This window comes from Populus nigra, chromosome 8 (genome assembly GCF_951802175.1).
Source record: "Populus nigra chromosome 8, ddPopNigr1.1, whole genome shotgun sequence".
NCBI classification, from domain to species: Eukaryota; Viridiplantae; Streptophyta; class Magnoliopsida; order Malpighiales; family Salicaceae; genus Populus; species Populus nigra.
In genome coordinates, this window is record NC_084859.1 from 3158663 (window position 1) to 3176285 (window position 17623).

At 33.2% G+C, this 17623-nt stretch overlaps 1 protein-coding gene, 1 long non-coding RNA gene and 1 pseudogene across 3 annotated transcripts in view; 2 read left to right on the forward strand and 1 right to left on the reverse strand.

Annotated features, from left to right (window-relative positions):
- LOC133700785 (uncharacterized) overlaps nt 1-17623 on the forward strand; it is a 93386-nt gene that overhangs the window by 69189 nt on the left and 6574 nt on the right. The window lies entirely within an intron of this gene.
- LOC133700783 (mediator of RNA polymerase II transcription subunit 15a-like) lies at nt 507-6287 on the forward strand (annotated as a pseudogene).
- On the reverse strand, nt 6255-11070 carry LOC133700780 (cuscuta receptor 1-like). 2 transcript variants are annotated; one of them, XM_062124445.1, is made up of 6 exons: nt 10642-11070; nt 10380-10532; nt 10108-10254; nt 9082-9243; nt 8675-8824; nt 6255-8582 (listed from the first exon to the last, which is right to left on the reverse strand). In XM_062124445.1, exons 1-6 carry the CDS (start codon nt 11009-11011, stop codon nt 6439-6441), a joined length of 3126 nt encoding a protein of 1041 aa, XP_061980429.1. In that variant the 5' UTR covers nt 11012-11070; the 3' UTR covers nt 6255-6438. The 2 variants fall into 2 exon arrangements, with proteins under 2 accessions (XP_061980429.1, XP_061980428.1); XM_062124444.1 differs by having other exon boundaries at nt 10368-10532.

The following is a 17623-nucleotide window of genomic DNA, read 5'->3' on the forward strand; positions in this document are numbered from 1 at the left end:
AAGTTTGAGGATCAAATTTGATATAATCAACAAATAATATGATATTTCTAAATTTTTCACAATTTCCGGAAAGTGTTTTCCGTTTAAATTTTCCAGGAAAACATTTTCTGTTGACCAACTTTTTTAATAGCAAACAAACACATGAACTTAATATATATATATATATATATATATATTAGTTTTAGTTTTAGTTTGTTAGTTATAACAGTAAAGTAGCATAACAATACATTTCTTTTAGTTTGTTAACATGTCACTAATTTCAGTCTTAAAAAATTCACTAATTTTAGTATTAAAAAATTTTAGATTCATCAAATACTTATAAAATATTTATATGATTATTAATTTTAAAATTTAAAAAATTAAATTTTAAAGTTTGTAGAATTATTAAGTATACGCAAGCTAACAATATTCATATTAAAAAAAAAAGTCATCTGTCAAGCTCTCTTTCCCTCCTCCACTCTAGGAAATCGCCGCCTCCACCGCCACCTCAACCAATAAGGCTTCAAATCTCCACCAGGTGCTTCCTTTTCTATCATGTTTTTTATTTTTAAAATTTACGTCTTTGTTTTCATTTATTTAACTGAAATTATTAAAAATTTACGTCTGTGTTTTCATTTATTTAGCTGAAATTATTATCCAGAGAGATAAATTCAATTTTAATAAGTAAATTAAAAAGATATATAATCGGATCGATGAACTCGCTGCTCGTGAACGCAACTCGAAGAAAGGCGCAATCAGCCGATTCTACTGTGGGTGGAGCATTTAGTCTGGTCAGGGTTATTGTGTTGTCTGTTCAAAGAAAAATGTGCCTGTAAATTTGTTAAGTTGATTCTTATCAGTCTGCTCTTTAGAGTTGATGATAACATGAAATATTCATTGTTAATGCTCGTTGTTTTCTTCGTCTTTTTCCAAGACTAAAACATCCTAGACAATCTCTTTGGGATGGTTTAGTGTTTTTGGCCTCTTCATCTTCTATTTTTGCTGTGGTATTTAGTCTGCTGATATTCATTGGGGATTGAAAAGCCTCGTTTTATGACTTTGTTTGTCTTCTTATTTCTTTATTCTTTTGGGGATGTGGTATTTTCCTCTTTCTATTTACACTATTTGCTCCCTACAATATTTATTATTTCGGAGAAGTAAATATATGCATAAATAACAAGAACAGGAGGGGAAGGGGAGTGGGGTTTGACAGTAAGTATTTGCTTAGAAGAGAATGCTTCTTTGGTTTAGAAGCACCATGAAGATTCTTTGCTTTGAATGGCCGAATACCCAGGATCCATATTTGGCTGAATTCTTTAATAAAGTACATGATATTAGACGGAAGTTCTTTTTAAATCTATTCAAGTCTGAATAAACTGATATTCCATTTTTCATGTTCTTGATGTGCTTTTGCTCTTCTTGTCGTTCCTGACTTTCTTTTTAGGGTCTATTCTAACATGCAATATGATTTTTTTTTTCTTTTTGGTTGGCCCACTGTCCCAGGCGGAGAACCTGTCATGGACAAGGGTGATTGGAGAATTCAATTGCGGCCTGACTCACGGAAAAGAATAGTCGACAAAATGTATGTGCAAGTGCTGCAAAATAGTAAATTTTTTATTTATATGAAAGAAAAGGAGAATGACAAGGGTTAATTAAAATCAACAGGATTGCCATGAGGCAACCTCAAGTATCACACACCTCTTTTTTTTTTGTTTCATCTTTTCATGTGTTTCTCACGAGAAGCAAACTTGAGGGAACATAAAGTGCTGGGAAGTAATTTTTGTTGGAATTTCTTGTGTAATCTCTTCTTTTGATGATGACCTCTTGGATGGCTGCATGAAGCTTGTTCAGCTTTAAATTTCAAGGTTAATCTATTGCTATGAGCATACGTGTTTCAATTTAAAACTCGAGTTGTAACTGAACTTAAATGAATGGTGTTGGATTTGGGCCTTCTATTTGTTTTAACTTCTACATGGTTGAAATGATAGTGATCTTAAAGTTGAAAAGCAGCAGACAAAAATCAATTAGCCACAATGGTGCATGGTTTCCTAGATTCTCAGCATAAAGTTGAATGTTTTGTTGACCTCTCTACATCCAAAATCATATAGACAACTACTGCTGGCACTTGCATTGGTCAATGAATACTGTAGAGTATATATTGCAGTGTGAGATAAGGTTAACTCGTTGCATTTTCATATATTGAAAGGATTTCTCTTCTTTTCTTTGTCAATTACAGCACATGCGTAGAAGTTACTCAGAGTAAATGCTATTGTAATGTTTTCACAGACTCCCCTGCTTTGCAACTAAGTCACTAATATATGAAGCTCGTAGCTAGAATTTTTAGACAGAAGGGTGGCCAAGTAAACTCCTAAAATCTGTACCTCTGGAATAATACAGGGAAAGGATGTCTATGTATTTTGATGTCTTATAATACTTGACCAACTCTTGCTTATCTCATTATTTGTTTTTACTTTTTGCTAATGATTCCACACATTTCTGATATTGGTGTGGTTTATGAATTCAGGGTTCTTGCTCGCTGCTGCTAACTTCTCTATACTTGCCTGGTCATTAAAAATGAAACGTAATGATTTGCATGTGCAGAATGGAGACATTAAAGAGGCATCTTTTGTTTTCTGGTCAGGAGGGATTACAAGAACTCAAGAAATTTGCCATACGTGTTGAGGAAAAGAATTATACTATCGCCACCAATCAGGTATTTGCCTAATGCGAGGTTCAATAATTATGATATTCTCTTGACATGAATATACACATGCATATATGCATGTACAAATGTGCGTGTAGTGTGCTTACACATCCTCACCGTTCACTCTGTATGCAAGGCTGATTGGGAGTTCACATCTTTTCGTTAATTCTCTTGACAAGTGTTTTATTTAGAGTGACCAAGTTCAAGTACAAGGGAAGTGTGCAAAAAGAAAATAGCAAATCAATACTTAAATAATTAAATAAAAAGAGAGGAAACATAAGTATATCCTCACAAAAGATGAAATGATAGAGCATATATCCATTTTCCTCCTCTTGTAACATGGATTGTTCTGAGATCTAATGTTTTGCTATTAATATCTGATTTCAGTATGATTATCTGCGTAAAATATCTTTGGAGATGCTTTCAATGGAGATCAGGTCTCAAAACGCCATGCCCACTGCCCCCATGGATCCAGCAGGTTATAATGCAGCCGAGCATTGAATTTCTAAATATCTTACCTTTTGTTTTTCTTCTCGCATTGTTATCAAACTCTTTTACATTTTATTGCTGCATATTGCTATGTATATCGCCTTGCTGGAAAAATCTCATGATCACCTCCATGATGCTAATTCTGTAATGCATGTGAAATGTTTCATCCTTAACTTGTTAATGAACAAGGACTGTGATGCATGGCTATTTTATATTTTATGATTGAGATGGTAGATTTTAAAGATTTTCCTGTTTAGGAGGTAAGACGTCACTTTCTTGCTTTTTTTCCGAGAGAAAGTATTTGATCCTTTTTTCATATATAATAATGCTGCCGAGCATTGAATTTCTAAACATCTTAACTTTTGTTTTGTTTATCGCATTGTTATCAAACTCTTTTGCATTTTATTGCAGCATATTGCTATGTGTATGGCATGCTTTAATCAAAAAGTTGAGTAATTGATGAATGTTATGCAAGAATATTACAGATTGTTTTTGTTTTCTGCCTCCTCCTTTTCTTTCCCCCACCCTGAAAATTGTCATATTATTTTTGTTTTCAGCCGCCTCTTCTTCCCCCATCCCCGAAAATTGTCAGAGCACACTTTTATGCTTTGAATCAAATCCATCCCAATTGTTTCGCTCATAACTTTATGTGTGAACTGTCGATGTTTCATTTGTCTTCCTTGTTCAGTGCCTTCTTTTTTTCTGTGACATGGTTTTCCCTTTTGCCTTTTATCTTGAACAACATCCCATAGTATGCCCCCTGAAGTTCAGAATCATGGGCTGTTTCTCCCTATCCTATTGTCCACTGATCAGTCTCAAGCACATCAGCAGTTGGTATCACAAAACATGCAGAATTGCATGGCATCTAATGGAGTTCATAGTTATGCTGGTTTACAAGCGGCACTGCCTCCTGTCTCTGGTGTAACCCAGACTATCCCCAACACTGTTGTCCAGAATCCTAACATGCAGAGTATCCCTGGTGTTTCACAGAACTTAGTGGGGAATTCAATGGGACAAGGGATTCCCTCCACTATGTTTGCCAATTCTCAGAGACAAATGCCAGGTAATGCTCTTTTTGGTAGCTTTATGTGCCACTGCTTCCCTTTATGGCATTAGAAATGCCACTGCTATTGGAACTATTGCAATCACACATGCGTTTGTAACCACATGATGCCCTACAGTGCGGTGCACCAACTGTTCACCTCTCATAATGGTTCAAATCAGCAATGCTCTTTTAGGTAGCTTTATGTGCCAATGCTGCCACTTGTGGCATCAGTAATGCCACTGCTATTGAAACCATTGCAATCACTCACGCATTTGTTACCACATCATACCCTCCAGTGCATTGCACCAGCTGTTCACCCTCTCATTCTGCATTTATCTTATTACCTAACATTTAGATGAAGTTCCTAATACAAAAAGGACTTGTATTCCTATATAGGAAAGTACTAATAGTCCTATGTAGAATAGGAAAAACCTAATGAAGCTCGCTATACTTTGGGAATAATTAAATACTAAATGGAAAATAAAACTGAGACTTGCAATATTTCATAATTTTCAGCAAGTGTTAAAATTACAGAAATACCCTTGTATATGGAAAACACACAAAAATACATGAATTCTAATATTTTGTTGTCCACATTGAAATTTTTGTAGCATCCCTAGATTCTACAGCATAGAGTGGACATGCAAAAGACGTTGATTGGCAAGAGGAGTTCTATCAGAAGGTAATTTCTGTGATTTACTGTTCATTAGATGGAGTTCATGTATGCCATAGTCTTGCAAGATTTCAATGGAAAAAGGTCTCAAGAAAATAAGTGGGACTTTTTCCATTGAATCGTGACCATATCCAGTATTGTTGAATTTTATAGAAAATGAGGTTGAAATTCTGAATGTCTCAAGTCATAGCTGCATGTTTGATAAGGACAATTTTTTTTTTATGCTTAGGAGAGTATTAAAACGGGAATAAGAATGGTTGTTGATAAGGAGAATTTTTTTTTGTGCCTAGGAGACCAATATTTGCTGAGCAATTCTATAATGAAAAGTAGGTGACGGATTTTTTCCTTTGGGAACTAAATCGATAAACGGCCGTTGTTTATGGAGGCCATGATTTTTTTCTTTCTTTCTTTTTGTTTCGTGTATAGATCTGGGCTGTTGGAATGCGGGTGTCAAAACTACAGTCTGAACCCATGGGCTTCCAAATAGGCCCATCCTTGCCCTAAAATGAACCGTAGTGGTGTGGTGTATCTTTGTGTCAATCTAATCTTATTATCCTTCTCAAATCTGACTATTAATTTTGAAGGTTCATAAAGTTTTAGTAAATGGATCCAACTATAAAAGATAAATAAAATTACCTCCGCTTCAAGCCGTAGAAGTTGCAGAAGCCTCAGATTCTTATTATTTCATGTGTTTAAGGTAAGTGTACAACTACATGATTCTACTATTCAAGAAATTTTTTTTTTTTTGTAAAGATTAATATAAATATTCGAGTCAACATCTCGATTAATTCTACTATTCAAAAGATGTTTTTATGTGGCCGCATTTGGCTTCCTTGATAAAAGACTACAGAATTTTCCATAAACTTTCTCGTTTTGACACATTCGCATTCCAACAGCCCAGATCTATACACGAAACAAAAAGAAAGAAAAAAAAATCATGGCCTCCATAAACAACGGCCGTTTATCGATTTAGTTCCCCAAGGAAAATAATTTTCTGATTGGGTTTTCCATCTTCAACAATTTTCTGATTGAGTTGCTGAGCAATTCTATAATTAAAAACTGGAGTTAAGGAATGGCTTAGAGTGCATGGAGATCATGTTAAAAGTGAAGCTATAGAGAAGGCAATCACTCAAATTATGATGGGTGAAGAAGCAGAGAAAATGAGCAGCAGAGCAAAGAAATGGCCAGGAAGGCTGTTGAAGAAGGTGGATCTTCTTGCTCCGATTTCAATGCTTTGATTGAATAACTAAGGTGGGGTCGCCCTTGAAACAAAGGCATAAAATATTTTGCTTATACTTTAGTAGTGGTTTTGGCAATTTATTTTCAGACAAGTCTTGAGAGTTGAAAGAGTAATCACACTCGAGTCAATGACCAATCCAAATCAGTTTCCTTCCTAATGATTCCGGAATGAGAAGTCCAGCTTATATATTTAGCCCAAATAACTAATCAAATAGAAAGGCTGAGCTTAGAGACAGTACGCTACAAATTACCAATAGCTAGACAAACAATCATCACAAACTAGGAACGACCGTCTCCCCAGTAACAAATTCACCTTCTGAAGTAGGAGAACTTGCGAAAACTAGCCACCACAAAATAGTAGCAAGTATCTATGCAATCTTCGATGAAGTACAACCACCTGTGTCGCCAATATGGATTGATGTAGAGAACTGCTGCAATCGTCATCACCACAACTGTGTAACATGCACCGAAACTGATGTAGAAAAACTCCATGTCTATGAAACCATCATCTCCTTGTTCATCATTAGGCACTGGTTGTGACGGCACTGCTTCCTCACTACAATTGTTTCGCAATGGAGGTCCACACAAGAAAAGATTTCCTTCGTAACAGCTTTCATCGAAGGTCGCAAACTGATATTTTCTCTCGGGTGTCTTACCTGACAAGTTATTGTGGGCCACACTAAAAACTTCAAGTGTGGTAACTTCAGTAAGTTGTGGAGGGATGGCGCCATTCAAGTTGTTGTAAGAAAGATCCAAACTCTCAATCTGCTTTAGGTTTGAGAATGTTGCAGGGATATATCCAATGAGATTGTTGTGTGATAAGTTTAATGACAGTATCTCACTTAAGTTTCCAAATTCTGGTGGGATTGCTCCTACGAAGTTGTTATTGGAGAGATCAATACCATACATGTAGCTAAGAACTTTCCCCTTGTAACCATAGTACATATTTTTAGTTGTAAATTCTATCACTTCTTCTGTAAAGTTAAGAACAAAATCATTTTCCAAGCTGAGCATACTATCCACTAGTGGTGGACCCATTGTTTCATAATAAGCTTCTTCTATGGAGCTTGATCGAAAACTAGCTCCAAGATCCACAAATGTTTTCTGGGAACTTTCCATGAAAGTAAGATTGCCCAAACAGGATGGTAGTGGACCAGAGAGCTGGTTTTGTGAAACATCCAAAATGCTTAATTGTTCTAACAAGCATAACTGAACAGGGAGCTCACCATCAAAATGATTATCCCTCAGAAGAAGAACACTCAATGATGAAAGGTTGCCAATCCAATTTGGAATGGAGCCGGTGAAGCTATTATCTCGAAGATCCATTGTAACCAGGGAAGAGCTGGTAAAAAATCCATATGTTAATGGACCGCTCAATCTATTTTTGGATAGATGCAAATGGATTATTTGTGGTGGATTGAAACAAGATGGTATATATCCAGACAAGTTGTTCTCAGAAAGGTCCAGATATTCAAGCTGGCCAAGCTTACAAATGTCTCTTGGGATCAGACCCTTAAAATGATTTTTGGACAAATCAATTGCTCTAAGGTCCGTAGAATTGACGAACCACCTTGGAAGCATGCCTGAAAATTGATTGTTACTCAAATCCAATAAAATCCAATATAATGGAAAATCTAATATCTGACCCCAAAAGTTGTTACCACCCAAATTGTTGTTTGACAGGTTGAGAAACTGTATTGTTGTTAGTTGTTCTAGTTTTACTGTGGATAATTGATTGTTGGATAAATCTAAAACTCTCAAAGAGCTAATATTTCCTAAACAAGAAGGAATACAGCCTGTGAATCCATTCTTAGCCATCCTTAAGCTGCCTAGATTTGGAAAGATCAAACAAATATCTTTTGGAATTTGACCGTTCATGTTGTTGTTAGATATATCTAAATTGGTCATATTCGGATGGAGGTGATCTTGCAACTGCAAAGCACCAACAAAGGAGTTGTCGCTCAGATATAGTTGTTCCAATCGTGTATTGTTCTTAAGCAACCACGATGGAAACATTCCGGTGATGTTGTTGTGGGAGAGATCAAGGAATCTTAAGTGGTATTGGTTATAGAGGAAGTCGGGGATTTCTACATTGAGTGCTTCTGATGGTTTTGACAATTGGAAAAAGACTAGTTGGAACTTTGGAATCAAATTATCAAAGGTAGCAAGTTCTGTTACTAGTTTGTTGTTCTCACAGGAGAAGAACTTGAGGCTTGAGTGGTTCATAAAAGGTTTCATTGAGGTGGGAACTTCAAAGAGGTTATTTGATAGTGAGAGGAATTTAAGGGATATGATGTTGGTAAGAGGACCGGAGGCAATATTTCCAGTAAACTGGTTTTCAGAAACATCTAATAGCTGTAGAGAAGACAAGTTTCCCAAACAATCTGGGAGTGAACCTCCCAAATTATTTCCAGAGAGATCTAACTGCTTCATATTCTTCAATTCACACCAACCTGTATAATTTATCTCAAAACAGTCAAAAGAGTGTTGAAAGAATCTTTTGTTGATGATGTAATTATAGGCGGATGGAGAGTTGTTAATTTACCTTGAGCAGGTAGGGTGCCATGGAGGTCACATCCACCAGCAGACAAGACTTGAAGAGCAGGCAATGCTCCAATGTTTTGGAGAAAGTTTATTGGGAGAGAAGTACGATCTAGATGCAATTCTTCAAGGGTGCTAGAATTGAAGAAAGTCCCTGTGAAAAAAGAAAGAAGAAGAGATATGATGAAAATAGTGGTGGTACAGAATAGCCATATTCCATTCAATATTATTAATTAAGATTTTAAGAAACTAAACTATGATTAGTGAATTGAAAACAGGCAATCAAGAAATTAAGTGTTATCTTGATCAAGTTTTTAAACCTATGATAAAGAACTGATATTGAATAGTGAGATGATTTTTGGATAAAAACAACAAATTGCCTGAATAATCCAGAGATATTCACAACTTTACCATTGACAGTCGTCGATCCTAGCAACACATTGCCTGATAAATTTAAAGACTTGAGATGAGAAAATCCACGCAGATGTGATAAAATGTTGTCGTTCAATATATAATTATAGCTGAGGTCCAGGTTCTCGAGTTTCCCCAAATGTGATGATATGATCTCAAAACCTGCAAGAGAGTTAATGTTTCTAAGAGTAAGTCATAATGAGCTGTTGTTCAATTGATATATGATTCTCAAATTATACATAAAAAGAATGATACATGAACGAACGCATATTTAATTATAAAATAGGTTAAGAAACAATTTTTAATTATCATTCTAATTTTAAATATCATTCTGATTGAAAAAAAAAACAATTTATGGATATAAAGTCATTATGATAGACTTACAAAACAAGATAAAGAAACTTATAATTAAGATCTCATCGGTAATTAAAACTAATTAATTAGTTATGATAGTTTGAAAAACTACATGAATATTAATCCATGGCAAGTCGAAATCCGTTGGTAACTTAATTTCTCTATCTATTTAGTTAGTAAGATGCTTAGTTGTCACTAATTTAGTAATTATAATTTGTTCCTAACTTAATTCCTCTGTTTTCTAGCAAGTACTTTCCCAATTTTATCCATTCACCACGACCATATGGCAATATCCTCCACCACAGAATAATATTTTGATTAAGAAAAGGTCCAAAATAATACAAAACCCATTATTAAAAAGAGAGGAAATAATAAATGGCTACAAACCGAAAACCGGTCCAATATGTGGGTTTTATTTTAAAAGATAAATATAAAATATGTATTTATAGGAGAGTTTTGAAGTGAACTTCTGATTACTAATTTAATCTAAATATTACACCACTTTTGGCATAAAAGGGCCAAAATAAGAATAAAATATATGCCTCTTGGACCTCATTCCAAGTGCCTCTTTACGTAGATATATAAAGTCCTCATTTTTCTTGATAAAGAAACAATATAATTAAGAGAATGTCATGTGAAGCATTTTCGGTAGGTAGAAACTGTGTATTATACCTGATCCTGTCAGCTGATTGCCTGATAGATCCAAAGACTTGAGGGATGAAAATCCAGTAAGAGATGGAAAAATGCTATCGTTGTATTGATTCCAACTTAGAAGAAGGTTCTCCAGCTTTTTCAACCTTGATGATAAGACCTTGAAACCTGCATGATGTTCCTCAAAAGCATATTGGAAGAAAATAATTAAATGCTTAGAAAAAAAATGATATGAGAAGGAGAAAAGAAAAGGTTTCGAAGCTAAATAATTAAAAGGTTACCATAGAAGCTACCTCCTGATCCAGCTGTCAACCCATTGCCTGATAGATCCAAAGACTTGAGAGTGGAAAGGTTACCATTGAAACATGACAAAATGCTTTTATCATTATTAAATCGGTTAAAACGTAGGTCAAGATTGCTCAGTTTTGATGATAGGACTTCGAAGCCTGGAAAGAGAATCATCAAAGCAAGATAATTGACATTAAACACCAACCAACCAACCAACCTTCATTTATTTTATGATTATAATTAAGTGCACAAACATTGAACACCAACCTTCATTCTCCAAGCAACCAACAATTCTATTCACTCCCAAATCAAGACTTTGCAATTCTTTAAAAGGCAGAAACAAAGATGCGTTGAGAACCCAATCGCCCAAGCTGATCTCATCCCTTGCTCCTCTAAGATAGAGTTGGATCACTCGCCTTGTAGTGTTATCACACTCGATCCCAGGCCACTCACAACAATTACCATTCGCCAATCTCCTATCTCTCCAGGTAACGCCATGTGGGTCGATCAAAGATTGGATCTCCAAGAGACCAATCCTCTCTTCCTCCAAACACCCATAACAACGACCATACCATTCGCCAACCATAGTCAATAATGCTAGCAACATGATCCAAGCCCCCATTCTTTTCATCATCATCTTAGATAATTCTATGAACTACGTACTACGTAGAATATTGTTGTTTGTTATGTGCCTTTGGTCCTATTTATACTACACTTTGGCCATTTCCATGATTTGAGATGTTTTCTTTATTTCATTTCTTTTTGGAATATTCTTGGATTTTAATATTATTTTATTTTATTGTTTAACGGTCTATTAGCATTTAATTATATTTTAGTTACTAATTATCCAATTTATAAAAAAATAAAATAAAAAAATTATTGCAGTACTTTAACATTGTTGCAGTACTCCCTGTGATTCCACGTAAGATCTTTTTTATTTTAATAATTATATTTCTCTAGTCATAATTTAAAATCATTTAGAAGCCTAGTTGCATGGTGTCAGCACTATCATGTATATAATTAAATGCATAAATTATTAATAATAATAAACTCGGAATAATTATAAATCTTATGCCCGTGGATTGTGTGGCTACAGTATTATATACAAAAACTTCAAATACATTATATATATATAGCTGTCAATGACCTGAAACATGCAAATTAAAATTCAAAGTGTGAGCATTGAATTTCTTGTCAGTTTACACCTTTCTGCGGTGTTTCCTCTTTCCATTGATTGAAGAGCGTCTAATTAAGAGGAAAAACTGAAAAGGCAAAAGTTCTGTTGTACAGTGAAAAAGAGCATGAGAAATACACAGAAGCAGAGATGCATGAATCCTTCTCCAGAAGCAGAAATACACATGAGTTTTAGAATTTACCCCGCGGGCAAGTCTGTGCAAGGGCATAAGGGGACAGAGGACTTGACAAAGGGCTGAGGGGTGGGTGAGATGTTATTTCAATAAATGATTTTGAAAAATTTCTTTATATTTGTTGAATAACTAAGATAGGATAGGAGTCTTGATCAAGGCAAGAACATTGGCTCTCCAAGACAATTGACCAGAAGAAGAGAAGGAAGGCTCTATATCCTTACACGTCAAACACTCCTTTGCACATTAGAGAAATTGTCGAGTATTATTATAGAAAGGTACTAGATCCAAAATTAGAGGCTAGCTAGCATAAAAGAAAAACAGAGGACAGTATATACAAGACAGGGGAGGAAGTCATAACATAATATATATATATATATATATTAAAAAAAACTCAAGTTAACCCATCAAGTCCATGACTCAGATCATAAAATCAGGATAAACAAACTCAATATTAAAAGATGAAATTAAAAAAAAAATCATAAAAACATATGTGGTTTAACAATATTAATCAATTATTAAAATCTTTAATTTTATATATATTAAAAATAAATATTAATAACTATTATATCAATTTGTGAATGTTTATCAATAAATGTTTTATATATGATATCTTTCTTAAGAATGTTTTATTCATTAAAACCAAAGTTATTAAACATGATTAGATTTAATACTAGATAAGGGTTTAAATCATAGATTGCTCTAATACTCGGATCAAGATTTGGGTTATGTGAAATTATATAGATATTTTTAACATTATTTTATTAAAAAAATTTTAAATCGTGTGAAAATTGATTTAATCTATAATTAATTAATTAATTAATTAAGAATTTGAGCTCCTTAGAAAAGTTGTTTATGGACTTCTGTTTTCCGGAGAAAACTCCCTTGAAACCCTTGAGCACCACCTTCTCTAAAATATTTGTTTTTGCAGTGAATCACACGGGAAGATTGAAAGAATAATTAAAGTGATTTTACTAACATTGTAAAAGTAATTAACCGACAAGTTGACCCCAAGTCAAAGTCTTCTGTGGAAAAACATGAATAAAAGGTTGCCGGAAGACCATTGCTATCAAGCGTTTTTTCTAAGAGATGGGTCCGTGACACCATTTCCCCTCAAGCTTGATAAGGGATTATATATATATATATATATATATATATATATATATATATATATATATATATATATATATGCGCTTTAATTTCAACTTGTATAAAAAATAAATCTTAATGTAGTGTGTTAGAATGCAACCACCGATTGATTAATTTTAATGGCTGGTCATTTAAACTTGGGTGTTTTTTCGGTATTAATATATATATTCCTCAATTATCATAAAAAATTAAGAAAAAACTAATAATAAGATTAAAAATAAATGTTTTATGTATCTAAATAATTAAAAGTAAGGTTTACTCAAGGTATATATGGGATTAATTAAAAATAACAATAAAATCAATTTATAAAAAAAATCATAAATTTAGTTTTCCTAAATTTTAAATGTAGTGTGAATGCATTCCGCAAGAAAAAAAAAAACAGTGCAAAATTAGCCTTTCAAGAAATAGAGAATCTTCCTCTTTGAAGGAATTAATTAGTGGGTTGGAAAAATGTCTTTATAAATTTAATTTTTATAAACATACCCTTAATTAACTTAATTTGGATATGGATAATTGTTTGCAATACATTTACATCCAATATAAACAATTCATGATCAAGTCGGCCTTGGTTAGCTAAAATATTGAAAATACTTGCTCTCTCTGTTTTTTTTTTTTTTGGCCATGAAGTTCCTATATATATATATATATTAGTTGAAATTTTATGATGTCCATTAATCCTTTTAAATTAAAGTCAAGTTATTAATTATATCCTATAAATTTCTAGAAAAACTAATTCTCTCAAATTTTGAAGGGCGATTGCTACAAACTAAAATTCCAAGCAACGAAGCTTAAATTTCTTTTATTTATACTTGAAGTTTATGAAAAACAAAATTATATAGGATCAAACATAAACATTATATAAAAATTCTTCAACAACACATTAAAAATAAATTAAAAGGTACTCTTCAAAGTATTAAATCATTAAATCTTACATATCAAATAAATCAAATGATCATAAATCAAATTAAAAAGAAGAATCAAATGATTGTTTTATAAAAATATTTTAAATAGAAATTATTATGTGGATCATATGCCCTAGGCAAATTAAGGCCTCACTTATAGCCAGCTATAGCATGGGATAGCCAGCGGTCATTCCATCAGGAGACTTGTGAATTCTGAAGCCTTTGCAATGTGCATGGCATGTGTCCAAGAACCCACCAGGAACTCCATTTTGACAGGGAAACCTTTGACGAACTGTATTATATGTGATTTGCTCCTGGTTTTATAAATTAGAAAGTGTAAATTGTAAATCCCAACCAATAAGATATCTACATAAGAAGAGTCTGTAAATGTTACAGATGATTTAAGTTTGTTTACCAAATTTTTCAAGAACATGTTTGTCTTTGGTAGCTTATTGTCATAGCTGTGAACTCTGAAGAAAATTGATGTAAGAAACCAAAGTCCATTTTGTTCTAGATTGTAGACGGATATAAGCTTGGTGATTCCCGATTCTTTTATTAATTTCATTTTATACATTCCCTGTGATGTGTTCTTAATTTCTATACCACACCGATATCTGTTAGGTTCTGATTCAATCGAATTGGAGCCGATCAAAATTTTAATGACTCAGTTTCTTTTATAAACTGGATTGGGCAAGCCCTTGATTATGCCCAAGAAGAAAACTAAATAAATAGTAAATGAGTAGTGTACTGAAAATAAATATTTTCAGCATATTACATAGATCTAAAACAATAGCACACAGGAATTAATAAAGAGGAGGGATCGCTAGGGATACAAGATTTGCACCCAAAAATATGACCTGACATGTTCAGGAAACAGAAGGGAGGTGTTTCTTTTAAACACAAGGCAGATTTTTATGATCTTATTCCTTTTGGTCATTAAATTTTCTTAGAAGGAGCTTTGGTTTGATTCCTACAAGCTGGGGGCAAATCTTCAGCGTTTCGACAGGCAGCCTCATGAGCAAAAGAAAGACAATCTGCGACCACTCCAAGCGTCTTGTTGTTCCCCTGTTCCGATTAGAAACGGAGATTCAAGAAGTTATGCTACTGTCCTGAGACAAGAGTTCCAACGAAATCTACTGTAAGTTCCCAAGACACTCTTTTATAACACTTTGGTCATTTCCATGACTTTATCTGCATATCTTGTGCAGGTTCCATGTTTTGAGATTTGAATATTATTTTATTTTATTGTTTAGCACTTATTCTATTCGCCAGGTTGTGAAAAATATTCAAATTAGTTTTGTTGGCATGTAACCTCACCAAACAATTTAAGACTTCACTAAACAATTTGCGTAGACCGTATTGACTGGGAGTCAACTATTGTCGTAGTGCTTTTATGCACTATCTGTGTGCGTGAATGGAAAGAAAAGCAGGTGGCAACTGGGGTGTGAAAATGAATAGAAAACTACAACAAGGGTGTGAAAATGAGTTACTTCTCCAAAAAGAATGTATAAATTATTGAATATCTAATGGAAAGGATTCATGAAACTCCGCCATATATATATATATATATATATATAAATAACAGAGAAATTGTGGATAATAGCAATCATTTTCTTATCTCCTGTATCATATCTTCCACAAATCTTAAGTAATTGATGAGAAAGTGGATATACCACTTTCTCTTCTTTATAGCACTACTGGCTAAGATGAGTTCAAGCATTAAAAGGTTGTGAACACGGATGCTTGACTTGCTGTATACCATTTTGATTTTTAAAAACAACCATGCAGTAATTTCCTGGTGATTTCCTTATGCATACTGTTTGATGAATTATTTTCTTTATTCCCGTTTAAATGTTTTCATACATGAATACTGTAGAGTATATATTGCAGTGTGAGATAAGGTTAACTCATTGTATTTTTATAAATTGAAAGGATTTCTCTTTTTTTCTTTGTCAATTACAGCACATGCATGGAGGTGTTCTTACTCAGAGTAAATGCTATTGTAATGTTTTCACATAGACTCCCCTGGTTTGCAACTAATTCACTTACATATGATGGAACATAGCCATAAATGAAAGGTTCTTGCTGCTTCTAACTTCTCTATACTTTGCCTGGTCTGAAATCTTAGCTCAAAAAACCTATTCGCAAGCATATAACCTGTTAAAATCCCTCCAACACTTAACTACAATAATTTGTTAACTACATGCTACCTAATAAACTAATCATAGCTCCTAGAACATTCAGAATTCTATTATGCTTTTTGGATTGTAAACTAGTTAATTTCAGATAGCAATTCCTTTTATATAATTTATAATAATCCTCGAAATCATTCCTGGGCATTATTGACGGAGTAATGCACCGTTTATGGTATTAAAAACCACAGAGAACAAGCTTTTCCTATGTATAAAATTTGGGTAAAAAACTGTATCTATTCAAATCATTTTTTGGATCAAACAGTAGCCCTTGTAAAATACTTAATCTAACAACTTCTAACTTTATTGTCTAATTGTTAACCTAATATTTCTATACCATTAAACAACCACTAAGCAATTATATTTTCATAACCTATTTAATTAATCCGAAACCTTTCTAAATATAATGTTTTTTTATCTCGAAATCAAGAAAACATAATGTTACCTCACAACAACATTAAAAATATTAAAATTAGTTTTTTTGGCATGTAACCTCACCAAACAATTTGCGTGGACCGTATTGACTGGGAGTCAATAATTTTCGTAATTGATGAGAAAGTGGATATACCACTCTCTCTTCTTTATAGCATTACTGTCCAAGAAAGGTCGTGAACGCGGATGCTTGACTTGCTGTGTGCCATTTTGATTTTTAAACACCATGCAGTAATTTCCTGGTGATTTCCTTATGCATACTGGTGGTCTTCTAGAATCTTTTTCCAAACAATCCTCGTTAGACCTTCGGGGGTTAACCTGGGGTAAGATTTGTATCATGGTTTTTTATCCTGTCCAGATGAACTTGAATTAACCTGATGTGTGTGTCAAAACAACATTATTTTTTTTATATAAATATAAATATGAATCCCGAGCTCTTTTATAATCTTAAGAAGTAATATATTAATAGTCAAACCATCATCCACCAAGAACAATTCACCATCTTCTCATCTATATATCTTTTAATAAAAAAAATTGTTTATGGAATTTTGATCCAAACAACAAGTCTTTATCATTAAAAGATATTTTTGTGATGCATACACCTTGAGACAAGTTGAAAGAGTCAGTCATGATAGGCTTAGTAGGAGTTTTCTTTATAGTTTTCTCATTTTTAATGTTAAATCAGGATATTTTTAATGTTAAATTAGGAAGAGATCAATGAGAAACTGAACTTGAAGATGGACTGTATCATTGTTAACTTCTTGATCGGAATACTGATCCAACATGATGGACGTCAATGTAAAAAAAAGAAAATTAAAAATATAGCGAAAACAAAGTAATTAAACAAGACAGACTTAGGATTCCACAGATAAATATAGTTACAACACTTTTCTATTGAAACGATCAACAATAAGGCTAAGCTACGAGGTCAACACATTTTCTGTTTGTTTTTGCGTTTTAAAAATGTTTTTAAAAAAAATTAAAAAAATCTTTTTTTTTTGTTTTAAATTAATTTTTTTTGTGTTTTAAGATCATTTTAATGCTCTGATATCAAAAATGATTTTTTTATAAAAAATAATATTATTTTAATACATTTATAAGTAAAAAACACTTTAAAAAACAACTACAACCATATTCCCAAACAGTATCTTTGAACACCCGTTAGCTGGACACATTCAAGAAAACTGCTGACAAGTTTCGAACTAACACA